Raw genomic sequence first — 16,973 nt, 5'->3', positions numbered from 1 at the left:
AAGAAGAAATGAAGACTTGCAGGGTTAATAGATTCCTGTTAAGCAATTCTTAGTCCCAGATACCCTGTAAGCTACACCTTAGAGTGAGCATCAAAAGCTGCCCTTCACCACAGCAGACTGCAGCCAAACATGAACTGTTTTATCATTCAGCAGTCTGACACTGAACCAAAGCTTAAAAACTGATAGCAAATACACACGCTGAAGCAGATGTGTAAATTCTGCTCAGAGAGATGTGCAGAATATCAGTCAACTTTCTGTTTGGGGAAGAACAAATAAAAAGCAACAACAAAAAAAATCCCACACCTCCACTAAACCAATACCTGGAAACCACAAAGAGTTAAAAAAACAAACAAACAAAACACCAAACAGTTAAAGCTATGTACAATAGATGATCTAGAGAGAGCATCACAGCAGATTCGCACCAGCATGTTTCTCCCTCTATATCCAGCTACTTATTATTTGTTAAGTCAGCAGAACACCTTTCTGACAGAGAACACTAAATAAATAACCAAGTCAATTTTAGAAATGAAGGAGAGAGCATCCATGGGAATCTCATGGCTGCTTTACTCCATAAAAATAGCCACGGAAGAGTAGTCATTAACTCCAGGAAGTAATTTATTAAGTTGACCAATCATCCCACAGAGCAAGCGTATCAATAAAAGTCAAAGGAAGCACAGAAGTTCACAAAGAGAAACTATTGAAATTCTTTCAAAGGAAGGTGCAGATTCAGTAGTTTCTGGGATGCTTGCATGATTATGAGGCCAGGGAAAAAAAAAAAACACAGGGAATTTTGAGAACAATAATATATCCTGTTTTTGATAAGCCGGAATACAGCTTGGACAATTTGTATGTTACAAATCACAGCAGTAATCCACATAACAAGAACAAAAGAGGCAATAGCTGTACTTTAAAATTCAGCATGCCAAATTCTGTACCAGACCACAACTTCATCCAGATCAGACTGTTTAATGGTCTTAACAAAAAGAATTGCTCTAATTGTTTGCTGAACCAGTTCCTCTTTCCGACACACAGGATCTCATCCTCTGCCCATTTGTAGATCAGGAGCCCAGACCCCCACAAAGGTACAGCCAGCTGTACTCATGACTGCTGGGCCTCTAATGCTCAGCTCCCTGAGCTGCTCTCTCCCACACTCTGGAAATCAGTCCAGAGCAGATGGGGCACAATGTTATTATGTGTTTTTATGTATTTTATTATAAAGTTAATGCTGTTACTACAATAACAGCACACTTCTTGCTTTTCAAACAATCCAGTTCGTGGCATTTGTGAATTTTTGCACTATAGCATTTCAGCAATCAATTTTTCAGATAAGAACAGAAGCTGCAAGCAGTCCCTATTATGCAACAGCTGCTTGCCCCTGGTGAGAAGGGACTCACCTATGAAAGGAGTGGAAAGCAGAGCAGTCCCCTACTCACAAATGACCTTTTTGATGCAGATGCATCAGAAACCCTGGAACTATCCACAGTATTATCTGATTTCCATTACAGATGTTTGATATCTGCCAACTCTCATGGATTTTCAGGAGGAAGCAGAAAAGCATACACACAAAGTGCCTGGCCCAGTCCTAGCTGTACTTAAGTCATCAATACCACACCCCTCAAAAATGAGCTCAATAGTCTTTAAAAGCATAGAAGAGAAGAGAAATGCCCAAGAAATACTTGCAGACAACATCTGACATAATTACTCATGAACCAAGGTATTTTTCATTACTGCAAGCGAATACTAAGAAGTCACATCCATATAGGAAAAACATAAACCCAGTGTTAGCTTAAGCATCTCCTAGCAGACTGCTTTTCACACATTTCAGTTTAGAAATGTGGCTTCCATCAATGCAGTAGCAAATGTGTAAGAAAGAAAAAAAGCTTACTGTAGTTTAGTAAATCTATGCAAGCATAAGACTTCTTTCCCTAGTTGATTTTGTAATTCCAAGAACAGAAGCAGAAGTTAAAGATTCTGTTAAGTGATTCCCTAATTATCAGTTAGAATAAATCCACATAAGTCACACCAGTGTAGGCAGAACAAAATTCCTTAGAATAAATCATATCGTCACATGAAAGCACTTGCATGAACTAGAAGGCCCAAATCCAGTGTCTTACTTTGATTTGAAACATAAGTTACTTGAGGTAAAAGCATTTAATGCTGTTTGATGCACATACATGGCAGTCCATCACAGCATGTTCCTCCTCTACACGTCAGATACAAAACCACATCTTGAACAAAGTCTAGTACCTGTGAGCCATGAATCCTCACTCCTACTATTCCCAAAGTCCTGCAGGTTACTCCAAAAAAATAAGTTTGTACATGCTAATGATTCTGAAACCTGGGACGACTCAGAAGCAGTGTGCAGCATGCATTTTCCTGTGTGCTCTCTTTAACTGCCTCTGTGGTTTTCTTCTCATGCAAAAGCTCTTTCATGCATACTTCTAAGAAACATGGATAATTTGAGGGGAAAAAAAAAAAAAAAGTGAACTGATCTATAACCATTTCTGAATACATCTCCATTTGGCTGAAGTCACAACTAGAATTGACAAAATCCAAATAAAACAATTAGAGCCTCTCAAACCCCAGTATGTATTATCTACTATTTCACTTCTGGGACTCACACACAAACAAATATATTTAGGTTTTACATTCTTGAGCTTTTAGAAACAGTCCAGCTGAAAAGCAGCCCAAAATTAAATGGTTGTTTTTCATCCCGACTGATCTGAGTTTAGCTGCAATTTCCACCACCTCATTGTGCTGGCATGGTCAGGTAGGAGCAAGAAAAGGAAAAGACCACTCTTTTCAGCAGTCCTGAGTTTACACTGGATTGCTGTTGTACAGCCAACTCAACTGTCTTTCACACTCATGCCTAGAAGCAGTTCAAAGGCTCAAAGCAGTCTGCTAACAATAGCTTAAAAGTCACTCTTTCAGATCATTTATATCTACATACAGTTCTTCATTCTTTCCAACTCATTTGGGCAAGCTCTGTTTTCAGACATTAAAATAGTTCTGCATTTACTCAGACCAGAGTAAAGCTTGGACATAATGCTTTCTGAATTCTTCCAAGTGTGCACTCATAACATAAGGAAGACATGGGAGGGGAAGGATCATATTCATTCCAAACCTTTTTCATTTTCTTCCACCATTCACATAATGATTTGCTTTCTGCAAAGCAAATATTTTCAGCTTGCAAACAATCCAAGTACAGCTCTATGTTACTGAACTACCAAGTCCTGTCTTAGCATGCTTCTAAAGTAGGGAAGAGGATTAAAGCATTAACAAGTTGAGTAAGAGGTCCTTAAACAACAGGTCCAGTCTGGGAAACAACCCAAGAAATATGCCTCAAGTAAGCAGCATTCCATGACTTCTTCCATGCCAAATCCTACATACAGGCACTCACATTGCAACAGCTGTTTGCAGAATACAGATTTACTCACAAATAAGTGTGCACAAATACAGAGTGACTTTTTTTTTTTTTTTTTTTTAAGAACTGGAAGCTGTAATCAGACAAATCCAATGAGTAATCAGGGAGTGTGATAGAGATACAGGGCTTATAATTAGAATACACTGCTCAGTTTAACACATTTGTTTCCAGAAGCATGTAATCACTAAAAACCAACTTGGAGCCTTATTTCTAAATCACATAGTATCTCAATATAGCACCACTGATTACCCCCACGTGTGAAAGATCTCAAAACTGCTACAATTAGAAATACAAGGAAAAGCTCTTTTAAAGACTCCTCCACTGTTTGCTCATGTTGGCTCTCCATCCTTCAAGGTTCAATTACTTCTGCCCGCCACAAATCTTCTCTTTCATTTTCTTTGCTTTCTCTTCTTGTCTGGGCATCTACTGAACGACAGCTTTAAAAAAAAAAAATAAAAACAACAACAACAACAACAAACAAACCTACATACTAGTCTCCTTCATGCTTTACAGAGATAGTGCATCACCTCAAAACTGCAAGCCACACACTGGAATAGTCACTAATGTAGCACTATTGAGGACAATATTGAGGACAAAAGCATTGTATCCACAATAACCCTTAAGTACATGAGCCCTACTGAATCAAATCCCATCATTTACATTTACCTGTAGCATGCTACTCAACTGTTTCAGGCTTTCTAAAGCATGACAGGTACGTTCTTAAGCTATATAAAGAAGGATCAAAGAGACCATCAGTCACCAGTCTGAAAATGGAAGTCTAAAATCAGATCTAATAGAATCCTCACAAATCCTGCATTTGAAAGGGGAGAGAAAATGGATTTCAAGTGACAGAGAAGTCACTTGAAGCTGTTTCCTGAGGCTCTGTCCTCTCGGAAGGGAGGGAGAACTTGCCAAAAGTTTCTCTATCAAACCAGACCCAAGCTCTGATTCTCCATCACTCCACTGCACTATTACACACAAAAGTATTTACAATAAGTGGTATTCATTAAGATGGTATGAGACTCTGAAAACATTCTACAGATTTTCTAAAATTAAAAAAAAAAAAAAGAAAAGAAAAAAAAAAAAAAAGTAAAAGGAAATACTTCTTGCCAGTAGGCTTTGGCTTCACTTTGAACAGGAAAAGAGAATGATGGAAAGGAAATTCATGTTTTGGAGGAGCTGAACAATAGAAATGACTAATCACCACTAAAGAATGCTTGAAACCCAGCCCCAGACCTTGAAAAGCAGCAGAGGGAAAGGCTAGCCTTGAAGTGAATTTGTGCTTATGTACTGGCGGCAATCCTCTCCCACCTCACAACTTATTCCTTCAATGAAATCATGAGTCAGGGACCAGAGCCGGCAGAACGTTTTGTGGTAAGGCAGACTAACAGTTTTATGATAAGGCACTTTTTCCACCTTTTGGAAGGGTCTGTTCTTCAAGATCAAATCTTCCTGTGGAATGTGTGTTAGCACAAAAGGGCTTTATAAGGTTCCTAATAAAACTTCTAGCTAAAGCTAGAGAAACTATACCATAACACTTAGATAGTTTAGAAAAAACATACTTAAAAGGCTTGTCTTAAATTTGAGCTCCTGCTTCATCCTGTTCAAACTAGAACTTGTATCTCAAGCAATTACATTGCCAATGAAGTGGAAGATTTTCACCACAGCAGCTCTCCACGTGTCTCACGACAGTTATTTCAAACTAAAGAATACAGAAAGTATTTACACAAGCCAGCTTTCCACTCCATTATCAGAAACCCCACGAGAAGCCACGAGGAAAGTAAAGAAACAAATGGAAGTGCATAGTGAAGCACATGACTTGGCCAGCCATTTTAATAGTCAAAGTTTTCCCTTGCCTACTATATTTCAGTCCTCCAGGTTCCCTTTACTCTAGAATAAACAGACAAACAAATAAACAAACAAAACAAAACAAAACAAAAAAAAAAAAAAATCACACAAACAAAATAAAGCCGGTAAAATTTCACTATTTGGGTTCTTCCAGTAAGACTTTGGTATATTTTCAATAACTTCTGCCCAAAAGATGGCTTGAAACAATAGAATTCAAGATGTGAGATCTGACCCCTAGACATTAAAGAACCTGGAATAGAGATTTGCAAATAAGTTGTTTTAATCTTGTGACCAGCACCACGTCTTGTTTGTAAATAGTTGACTGAAAACATTATGCAGTGTACCAGGACTTAATCTGTCAGACAGAGCCTCTGCCAGTACTCTGCTGATTAGAATGAGCATGGACAGCAATGTTTCAGCTGTCCTAGCAGATTTTTCCTTCAGCTCTAGAAAACTAAAAACAAAACAACAGAGAAAAAACAAAAACAAACAAAAAAAAACACTAAAACCTGGAAGAAGCCAGAGGAAACAGCCAAGCCTTTGTGCCTGTTTTCCAAAGGAGGCTGAATTTCCAACGTATTTCCAAGTTGCACATTGTGCCCACATAATTCAGAAGCCAGAATGTAGAGCCATATGTTGCAACTCCATCACAAACAAGCAGCTGACGGACAGTTTGCTGACACTGCTCATCAGAAGCAGAGTGGACAACAGTAGAAAAAGTTTTCTCTAAGATAAATTCTGGAACAGTGCCATGAATAAAGCTGTCTGTATTCAGAAGAACTATTAGAAGAAAGCTGATATTTGAAAACTTTTGTCACTTTTGCCCCCGGATATTAACACAGAGTCACAGAATACCAGAATTACAGAACATTTTGCTAAAGTCACAAAAAATTCCCTGGATTTAGAGTTAGTACCAAAAAGGTTTTTCTGAATACTAAATTAGAGATAGACATAAAATGGGCTCTTTCCACCATCAAAGCAGCACATTCTGTGCTAGCGCACAGAATACTATCAGGGCAATTATCCAGACACCAAGCTGACCAACAGCATCTCCCTGCTGCTAAGGGTGATGGTATCCTGGGCTTCACTGGAGAAGAGCAGTCAGCAGGTCAAGGAAGGCGAACCTTCTCCTCTGCTCAGCACTGATGAGACCACACCAGATGTGCTGTGACCAGGTCTGGGCTGCCCACTGCAAGAGAGACATGGACACACAAGAGAGAGCCCAGTGAAGGGCCACCTAGATAACAAAAAGACTGGAGTATCTTTCTCTGGAGAAGGCTTGGAGGGGATCTCATCAATGTACAGAAATCCCTGGAGAGAGGGTGCAAATAGGTCAAAGCCAGGTTCTTTTCAGTGGTGCCCAGTGACAGGACATGAAGCAATAGACACAAACTGGAACATAGCAGGAGGCTTTACCCACGGAGATCTTCAGAAGCTTCTTGGACAAGGTCCTAGACAGGCTGCTCTGAGTGGCCCTGCTCGAGCTGGGTGGGGGTTGGAGGTCCAGAGGTCCCCTCCAACCTCAGCCACTCTGAGGAACAGCTTTTCTGGAAGGAGAAACAAACAGACTAAACAAAAACAAAAGCCTGAAGAGAGGAGATGCATATGCTGTAGTACAACCTCCATATTTACTCTATTGCAAGGAAAATATCAGTACCAATGCAGGCTAGACAAAGAACACAGTTTCAGAAGTTTGCCACTATGTGGGAATCCCAGCATGCCTGTGAGCCAGTACCCTTCTTCCTGTCCCCAGCTACATCCAATTCTGCTTGCTTTCTGGCTGTAAGACACTACACTCTCATTACCTATATGGCATCAACACAATTTGCAAACTCAGAAGTACCTAGAACAACCTGTGAAAGCTGCTGGAGAATGAATATTGCCTCTGGCAAAGGTGTGAACTGCTTCTTCCATTCATCTTCATACATGAAGGCTTGCATCCTGCAAACATGGCAAAACTAGTCTGCTTAGATAATTCCCTCAGGGACCACCTTTTAATCATCTGTATGCTTATGTGGAATTTAATCTAGATAGCCTTTATACAAAGTTATCTTCACATCTTAGTTTATATTGGTTTCTCTGTACACACAAGCTTTCTATGTCAGCATTAGTCATTTTCCAAATTATATTCATATACACTGAAGAGCCAAAATGTAATTCTGCAAGGCTGTATAGAACATCTGTCACATAACATCTTGGGCAAAACTCTGAATTCACCATTTCCATGTTTATGTTCCCTGTGGATTAAATGAACTCTCAAATGAAAGCAGTTTGCAAGTCATGAGACATTTCATAGGTCACTTCTGCAAAGTGTTTAGTTTATTAAAACAGAAACACGTGGTTCTTTCTGCATGCCGCTCTACATTTTATTCATTGAGATTAAGGATACTTGTGGGGGCAGTGCAAAGAAGGGATGGGAAGAGGCAGGCATTTTTTGAAACATACGGATGGAGTAATTATTGTAAAATATACCTGTCAGTCAAATGACATTCGGGTTGACTAAATACTATGCAAGGAGTTAAATTAAGCAAGTGCTCTTGCATCAGCTAGAGGGTACTTAGAACAGCAAACATGCCTATGGGTACAGAAATTACAAGCAATCATTTCAGTAGTTCTGGCCAACCTATCTAGCAAGTTTGAAGATTCTTTAATAAAAAACAAACCTGTATAAGGATGTCTAGTATGGAATTATATTCTTAAAGGATCTTAAGTGTACAGTAAAACTAGCATTTAACTCTCCATTTCAAATGTATCATTAAAACTAGTCATGCTTTTATTACACAGTTAAAAATGAACTAATTCCAGCTCACTTTCAGTGTTATTTCATACGCTTTTGTTATGCTTTAGAATAGCTTAGCAGAGTAAACAAGGCCTCTTCATCCAAGAGCACCAGAAATTGAAGAAGTGTAGAAACAGAGACAAGAAAAGTCATCACAAGAAATGCCTTCAGACTAACCGAACTCCTACACCAGAGATTCTCCCAAGGCTTTCCCATACTCCAGAAAGACAGAGCTCTGCAAAGCCTGGCTAATGCAGAAGCCAAGGCCAATGTGTTTCTGGAGAGCTCTTGTCTAATTTGGAGGTGGCTTCGGGTCTTCCCTCAAACACAGAGAACAAGAGCAGTCCCTGCACAGAGCTCACAGTTTTTTGATGCCAAGAGGTTTGGCTTTCAGCCAGCTCTGTGCTCCTGACACCTCAACAAACCAACCCAACAGCTCTCCTGGAAAGTCAACAGAAGCTGGAGGTGTTCGAAGCCTCTCAAGGTCACCCTTCAAGGAGTACTCAGCCGTGTCTGGAGAAGCTGATCTAAGAATTATTCTTTACCAAGAACACAACTACAGGAATGTATAATAAATGCAGGAAAGGCATTTACAGACAGCACAATAATGCCACAGGCTGAGCCTTAGAACTACACAAAGACCTGCACACTTAATGCGGTGAGAAGACTGAGCGCTTTCCTCAGCGCTTAGAAGGGTGAAGAAAAGAACTTAAGAATTAATAACAGATTCCATCAGTAAGTGCTGGCTTAACAAAAACAACGGCCATTACTGACAGATTCCATGGAAACTTCTCCATCAGGTGTCACAGAGCTCACTTATGCTGAGTGTTCTTACAATGTTTTTATGTAATACTACTATCAAATTAATAGGCAAGTATTTTTACCTGTGTCATTACAGCTTGGAGTTTTTCAATCCATTATGTGTTGGTACCCTGAACTAAGCCAAAGCATCCCATTCAAGACTCAAAATAACAATAAAAAAAGCTTATAACTGTAACCAGTAGGGGTCATTTCAGTGTAAAAAATTGCAGTTAAAGAGAAGACTAGAGATAGGAAGGAGAGTAAATATACCAGTTTCTATTCACACGGTTCTGTAAGTCACCTCCATTTCCCCCTCCCTGAACTAGAGTATGTAACATAGGGCTTTCACTCCCAATAGACAGTATTAAAAGGAAAGCAGCCTTTATTCTGTTAGCAGATAAATGAAAACTATCACTCAGTGCAATTGATTCATCAGGTATACAAGCCCAGCCCATTTCATGAGTGTTGGTGAACTGCCCAACAGTTTCAGTCACACCAATTAAAAACACAGAGCTAATCAACTTTATTTCAGAGAACAGAGGCAGCACATTAAGTCCTGTTCCCCCCCTTGCCGCTACCACTCATACACAATACACACTGTAAGAAATAATGACTTTGCTTTTGTTGCTTAGAATGAGGCAGTTTCCTGACAATTCCCTAATAGGTATTCCAGTACTATTTGTTAGGCTGACAGTTCAGCTCAGTTACTTTTCATTTACGAGAATGAAAATTAAATAGATAGCTTATCTCCCCAACTACTCCTATAGGGACAGCTGGAACTAGTTTCTAACCACAACACTAATTGAAATGCAATCTTGCCAACAAATGCTTCATACTATTTTCAACAGTAGATGGGACGTGTTAAGAGTTGAACTACAGCAACGTACAGATTGCATCACTTCAGAGGAATGAAATACTCCTAAACTGCCAGAGACATCCATACTCCAATACAGGGGAGATAGAACATTGAGACATTTAAAGACTGGAGGCTTTCAGATCTTTTAAACAAGAGGACAGAAGTTCAAGCCAAGCATTTACTTAAAAACATGTAAAACCAAAAATCCATTCAAAACTAGGTAGGTCTTTTGAAGTAGTTTTCTGTTTGAAAACAACTTTTCCAATACATGCTAAAGAAAAAAATAAAAAGGAGAGACTACAGCAACATACATATTTAACCTCATGGGCTCAACGAATGTCTTCAAAGCAGTTTAGAAGCGTTTTTAATTCTTTAATAGGGCTTTTAACCCTGCAGCTGCTTCTATGCAAGCAACAACAGACAGGACACCCTGGCTTGCTGTGGTCCGCATTTTACCCCTAAGCGAGATGAATGGAGCAGCAAGTAAAAACTTGTGCCAGATGCAAGGTCAGCTGCCCACTAAGAAAGATCGGTTCTAGTTCTCTCAAAACAGTGTATCATTTTAAAGGCCAGGTTTTGGACACTGTCTGCAACAGCTTTTTGGACTTTCTACTGCCCTCTACCCGTCGAGAGAAGCAAGCTCCGCTCTTATTTTCCAGAATTGTCGAAGCTCACACTCGAAGTCTCACATACATTTCTACATATTCCAAACTACTGCTTATTTGCAAGCTCTATACAGCGCCATGTTTTCCCCCAGCCTGGGGGAAAGGCAAACTGGAGGGACAAGGCAAGACAAGAGAGACTGAAATGCTTCTCTTTAGCCTTGTAGGAAATAATATATGAAAGAACTCTTAAGAGACCCTGCTAGATTCAACATTGGAAGAGGAGCTGCGAGCAGATCGCTTGCGCTTCACACTAGTTCATCACTTCATAAGCAGCAGGCATACAGCTGGAGCGGCTGCGAGTTGTCCTGCCATGGGGCTCGCTCCTGATGTGCAAAACACAGACATGCCTTATCGTACAGCGAGCGTGTGTGGGCAGACAGGCAGGCAGATATTAAGTGACAGGAACAGGAAGGAAAAAGTTTACAACAGATGATCAGCCTTTGTGTTTCCTTAAGAAGAAGGAATCCGGAACAGACATCATGTGTGCAGTGCTGACCTCCACTGATCTCAGGCTGGCAAGCTGTCCCCAGGTCCTCTCTTATCAAGGAATTCTAGCGGGGTACTAACAGCTGGCTGGCTTGACATAAACTATTAACAAACCAGCGAGCTACTAAACAGAGAACGAAATTGGAAGAGCCTGACATTACTGCAAGCTACCAAAACTAAGGGTGAAACTTTCCAATACTCTCCTCCTAAGCGGAACGGCTCGGAAGACGCCCTCGCAGTAGAGCGGGGCGGGTAGAACACGGCAAAACACAACAGCACGCGAAGCGACGCGGGCAGCTCCGCACACAGCGCTTCGATCCCACTGCGTTGCCGCGCCGGGGAAACGCGCTGGGGGCACCGGCGGAGGAGGCAGGGAGCGGCAGAGGCATCCTCTCGCCGCAGGGCTGGGGGTGCTCGTCCCGTCCCGAGCCGGCGGCACGACTGTGCGCTGCTGCACGGCGGGGCGGTGCGCGGCTCCGCACCTGGGACGGGGACTAGAGGGAGAGAAGGAAGGAAGAAAGGAAAGAAGGAAAGGAGGGAGAGAATGCGGCGCTCGGAGGGCAGCGTCCGGCCGCCCCTTACCTTCACAGACGCCCACTTCGTACTCGGTGATGGAGTCGCCGTTGAGCGGCGGGCGGATGACACAGCGCAGCCCCCGGTCGCAGGCGCCGTGCAGCCCGTAGACGCCCCCGCAGCTCTCGTTGCGCTGACGGGCGCACATGAAGCAACAGCCGCAGATGCCCAGCACGATGCTGCCGGGGCAGCTCTTGGGTTCCTCGCACTTGGACTCGTCGCAGGGCAGGCAGACGAGCGCCCGCGTCCCCGGCTGGCCCAGCAGAAGCGCCAGCAGCAGCAGCCACCCCGCCGCCGCCAGGTGCCAGCCGCCGCCACCTCCGCCGCCGTCTCCGCCCGGCCGCCTCCTCCCCGCCGAGACCGCTGCCAGGTACATCCCGGCCGCCGCCGCCCGGCCCGCGCCGGGGGGAGCCGCGCCGGAGCCCCCGAGCGCGCCGCGAAAAGCCGCCGAGCGGCGGCTCCTTCCCGCCGCCCCCGCCTCCGGCCCCCCGAGGAAAGTTTCCTCTCTCGGCGGCGGCCGCTCCAGCCAAACTTCTGCTCCGGGCGGCGGCGGCGGCTCCGCCCGCTGTCCCCCGCGGGAAGCGGCGCCCGTCGGTCCGTGCGTTCCTCGCCCGCCGGCTGCCGGCCCCGTCCACGCCAGAGGAGCGGCAATCGCGCGCGAGCGGCTGCGAGCCCCTGGGTGCGGCGGTGCCTGTGCCCCGCTCGCAGCCCGAGTCCCGACTCGCCTCCTGCCTGCGGCTCGCCCCGCTCCGAGTGCGTCCTCCGCCCTTCCCCCATTGGGCGGTGATCGCTCTCGCCCCGCCCTACCCGCCGGCTCGCGCCTCCTCATTGGCTGCCGCCTCGGCCGGCTCCGCCCGCTCCTCCCGCCGCCCCAGATGCCGGGGCCGGGGAGAGACGCAGCAAAGGCGAGGAGCGGCCTGGGCCCCACGGCGGCGGCGGCCGCCCCCTCCCTTTCGCCCCTCCCCTCCCCCGCCTGGAGCTCCGGGCTCGGAGCTGATCGAGGCGGGTGCGCCAGAATCCAGGCGCGAGCCGGCGGCGGCCGGAGGGGAGTGCGCGCTTCCGAGGGACACGGGGCACAGTGGGCGCGGGCCCCGCGGTGGGCGCAGCCACGGTGGGGGAGCCGCGAAGGGGACTCGGGGCCGCGAGAGCCTCCTCCTCTTCCTCCGCCCGTGCCCCGAGGGAGCGGGGCGCCGGGACGGGGAGCGCCTCCTTTCCCGCTCGGCCCCTGCGCTGCGGAGGGCGAGCGCCTCCCAACCCGTCCCGTCCCCGGAGCCCGGCCCGCTCCTCTAACTTCCCTTACGGCCGCTCCTCGCGGCTCGGGCCGCGCCCCGGTAAACAAGCTGGCTCAGTCCGCTGCGCGGCTCGGGCCCTGAGACGCGCTCGCGGGGAAGGAAGGCGGCGGCCGCTACGAGAGCTGCGTTTGCGGCGGCGCTGCCGCCTTGGGCCCGGCGGAGGGTCCGGGGCCCGGCGCTGCCCGATGAGGCGGTTCGGCTCGGAAGGGCCGGCAGGAGGCAGCGCGCCCAGCGCTGTGCTGCGCTGCGGGCCGGGCCGGAGGAGCGTCCCGAGGGGCTGCAGAACGAGCGGCGGTACCTACGGGCGAACAGCCCGCTTGCAGAGCTCTGGAGCTGCCTTCCCCCAAAGCGGGCTCTCAGCAGCGCCCGAGGAGAAAGGTCATCTGCTCTGCTTCAATTTTGTTCGCATGGGTACCGAGAAGGCTGTGGGATTAACTTATTCCGCTATCAGAATCTGTGTATGATGTTGTGGAGATTTAGAGAATGAAGTAATTTACTCAGCAGGTGGGATTATGTCAGCTGCACAATGCTGAGCCTGGAAAGTCTTCAGTTGTGCATGCTGGTGCCAATGATGTGGGGAATTTAAGGAGAGAGGTTCTGGAAACTTAATATAGGTTATTAAGAAGGGTGCCAAGGTATGGATGGTTTCTCTAGTTCCAAACACTCATCCACTTTCTGAGAAGAGCCAGTTCTGATGTCAACTGGAGACCTGCTCTGGGAGGGCAACATAACGGACAGGCTACCGATAAAGAAGAAGCACTAGTGTGAAGCTCTGTCAGCAGTGATGCCTCTTTTTGCTGTGTAAAAAGCACTGTGATTGACTGACATGTATTCTAGTCCTATCAAGGTTCCCTGCTACCAGCATAGGCCCACTACTGATGGAAACAGTAGTGCAATGTAGTGCTGGAAAATAAAGCATTTCCTATGTTTGCCTTCTATATTAAAAATAATGTTTTCTTTGTATCAGAGTAGCTGTCTTTACCCTGATCAATGCAGAATTTGAACTAAGTTGTAAAAGTTTATTTTTGTGGAGCTACAAATGTTTTAATTAGCCCCAGTAGTTCGCAAGACATTTGTCTTGGTCTGTGCTTTTTAGTACATCATTACTGTGATGAAACACTATCGAAACAGCATACATTACATGGATTAGGGCTATTTAGCTGACATATCTCAAAAAGTAATGGACAACGAGAAGCAGCCATCTACTGGGCAGCAGTATTTGAACTGTGCTATATTTTTGAACAGATTTGGGAAATAAAAGATAAGCTGATCTCATAAAGGTACTGCATTTTGGTATGAACAACACATGCATTTGACAACAAACAAAGCGTGGTACACCGTTGTGTTCTGGAAAGTATTTAGTCAGGAGAGCTCTGAAGGTCATATTACACTCGGACTGAATGTTATGGCAGACTGGCGGTGTTGTATCAATGGCTGTATCAGTGCACTGAGCAAGAACTTTTGTAAAATGCTGGAAAATTTTCACTGTTTCCTCAAAAATCCCTTCCTCAGCCTCAGCCCACCAGCGTCAGTCTCCCCAAGCACCTGCAGGGGTCAGAATACTTTTAATTCACCAGAAGTTTCCACCAAAAAAAAAACAACAACCCAAACAACACTGCGATTTGGATGAGAACAGTTTGTAAAAACATAATGTTTCCTATGATCTGGAAACACTGCCTTTTGGTCATGTCTCTTACCGATGAGGCGTGTGATGGGGTGTTACCTTCTGTGTGTAGCTTTGCCAAGATGGATTTTAGAATGAGGCATGCAGTTCTTGCGGATGTATTTTTAAAAAGCTATTCAGAAATCTGAGATCCTGCAGACGGGAATTTTAAAAGCGATTTCAGTGCTAGAAATGATGCTGCACAATATAATATGTGATGAAAGACTGAAATTCAACTTGCTTAGCTTATCGAAAGATGCAAAGTGATCTAATTACAGTGTATTACAAACTTCGAGTTGAAAAAGGAGCTGGTGTGTGCAAAATATGTAGGTATTTTTCCAGGACTTGTGAACACAGCCAGCATGGAAATCCCAGACATCGGATTGCATGCACAGGAGGCTCAATATTTCCCAGACATGCCAGCCTTACGAGTCTTGTGCTGCACTGATGTGCGGTGCGCTCAAGGCACAAAGAATTCATTGGACCTAATGTGTCTTTGCATGTGTGGGAACAAAGAAGCAATAGAAGCAGTACAAAAACAGATGAAGAAGAAAGCTAGAGACAGCTTAGATAAGAATGTTGTAGGGCCCTGAGAAAAAGAGAACAAATTTTTGAGACAAGTGCCAACAGAGAGAGGTTTCAGCTGTGAGCAGGATTAGCACCCTGCGTCACAGGCTGCTTACCCAATAATAGCTTCATGGGAGGGAGCAAAACACAGAAATATTTATGCAACAAGAACCAGAATTTAGGGTTCCCATACCCTCACGCTCTGTCCTTTACATGTGAGTCATAAATGACTCTTACTTAGGCTTGTATTTCCCTTTTCTGGCCCCACTATATACTTCATTGCACAGTGGTACAGGTTCAACAGGAAAGGTAGAGAAGGCTCTTGCCCCAAATCCGAGGACAGTCCATAGGGGCAGTGGAAATCCTTGGAAATCAGCAAATCCAGTATTTAATGACTTTGCAGAGCATGTGAATTTTCCTGCTTTCTCCAGCAAGAAGCAGTGATGGACCCTTACAAGAAAATTTACTTGACTTACTGCCTGTTGATTTACTAGGGAGTCTACTGATCCAAATTGCTTCGCAGCAAGTTGATTGAGGTACTGAAGTGAAATCCAGCTCTTAATTTTCCCTAGAAAGAATTTAGTAAATACCACAGAATATAGCTGTGAGAGAAACAGTCTGATAAACAGGCTGTAGCAGCTGAAACTTACTGGGCTTATTTTTCTGTAATGCTAGCATTACAACCGCTTCTAGGCTGGATGAAGTTGAAGACCTAATAGAAGTGGAGTTACAGTTTGGTCAGTGTGGAACTTTTGCAAAACTGGGCAGTGCTAATGAGAAGCAATTACCCCATCCACTAATTCCTCAGCTCAGTCCTATTCACTCCTCTAGGGCTGAATATCTCTGTGTGAAAAACAGGTGCTCAGCGTAAATGTCCTGATAAGTATGATACTCACAATAGTGACAACTGAATTACAGTTTGTTTTATGACACAGGTAAAGACAATATCTATAGTATGAAAAATGATTTTTTTCTGTAATCAAAAAGCAGAACATCAAATTGTCTTCATGATTTCACATTTTCACAATTCCAACGTTTGCTTTTGCAGTGTTGATATATATTGATAACTTCTTGTGAATCTCCTCTGAGTTCTGGAACAATGGTGATTTTAATATTCCAGTTATACTTTTTTTCTATGCAAATGTTTCCTTTCTGTACTTCTTTGTATCTTTGTTGCACACTAAATTCCTTCTCTATTCTGTAGTGGGCTAAGATCACTCTTGTCTCCTTTGTAGCAGTCTCTAGACATAAACTTTTCCATAAATAGGTTGTATACATGAGCAATCTCTGCTCCCAGAGACAATGATCAAGATGAAACCTGCTCCTATTACAAGCAGTGCTGAATCAGTCTAAAACACATGAGAATAATTTCTCTCTTCTTCACAGAAGTATGGAGTTATTGCAGTAGTAGCTGGAAGGTGTTTTAAAACCCTTAAATGGAAAATTGTGTGAAACTGCAAAACTGAATATGAGAATTCAATGTAATGAAAACAATCTTTTTGAAAAAAAAAATTGTTTAGAACCAGTTCCTAATGCATACATACATATATATTCCTATCAAGGTAGTCTCTGTTTTCTTCAATCCTATAAACCTTTCCTCTCTGTTGAATTCTTAGCTTGGAGTAACACAGGAGTTTAACATTTAAGTCTGGAATAACTGACAGACAGAGGTGTTTGCAGCTTTCTCCTGATGTACCTTGGGCTGCTTATATGGAACATACGAGTGAAAGGACCTGCTTTTTCAATAGAGTCAGAGCAACTGCATAAGCAATCTTAAAAAATAAAATTGCATTACTAATTTACTTCTGCATGCTTTTAAACAGATAGGAGCTATAAATTAATAAAATTGATTAATAAATAACCAATAAGTTCATATGACCGGCCATTTACATATGCAGCTCTTCACATTTCACTTTGATTACTGAAAGCATTGCACGTTCAAGCTAAAGTTTTGTAGGCACTTCACGATATTTATCTTAGAAATTACAAGGTTAAACAACTGGGGAGTCAATATCTGTT

At 44.0% G+C, this 16,973-nt stretch overlaps 1 protein-coding gene across 1 annotated transcript in view; it reads right to left on the bottom strand.

The window, feature by feature from the left end:
• CRIM1 (cysteine rich transmembrane BMP regulator 1) overlaps positions 1-12,171 on the bottom strand; it is a 165,552-nt gene extending 153,381 nt beyond the window's left edge. The window contains exon 1 of the mRNA XM_048937861.1: positions 11,442-12,171. Within this exon, the coding sequence (XP_048793818.1) occupies positions 11,442-11,808 (367 nt within the window). The 5' untranslated portion in view covers positions 11,809-12,171. The remainder of the gene's footprint in view (positions 1-11,441) is intronic.
• Positions 12,172-16,973: the final 4,802 nt, after the last annotated feature.

This window comes from Lagopus muta, chromosome 2 (genome assembly GCF_023343835.1).
Source record: "Lagopus muta isolate bLagMut1 chromosome 2, bLagMut1 primary, whole genome shotgun sequence".
NCBI lineage: Eukaryota > Metazoa > Chordata > Aves > Galliformes > Phasianidae > Lagopus > Lagopus muta.
This window is presented reverse-complemented; position numbering and strand designations above follow the sequence as displayed.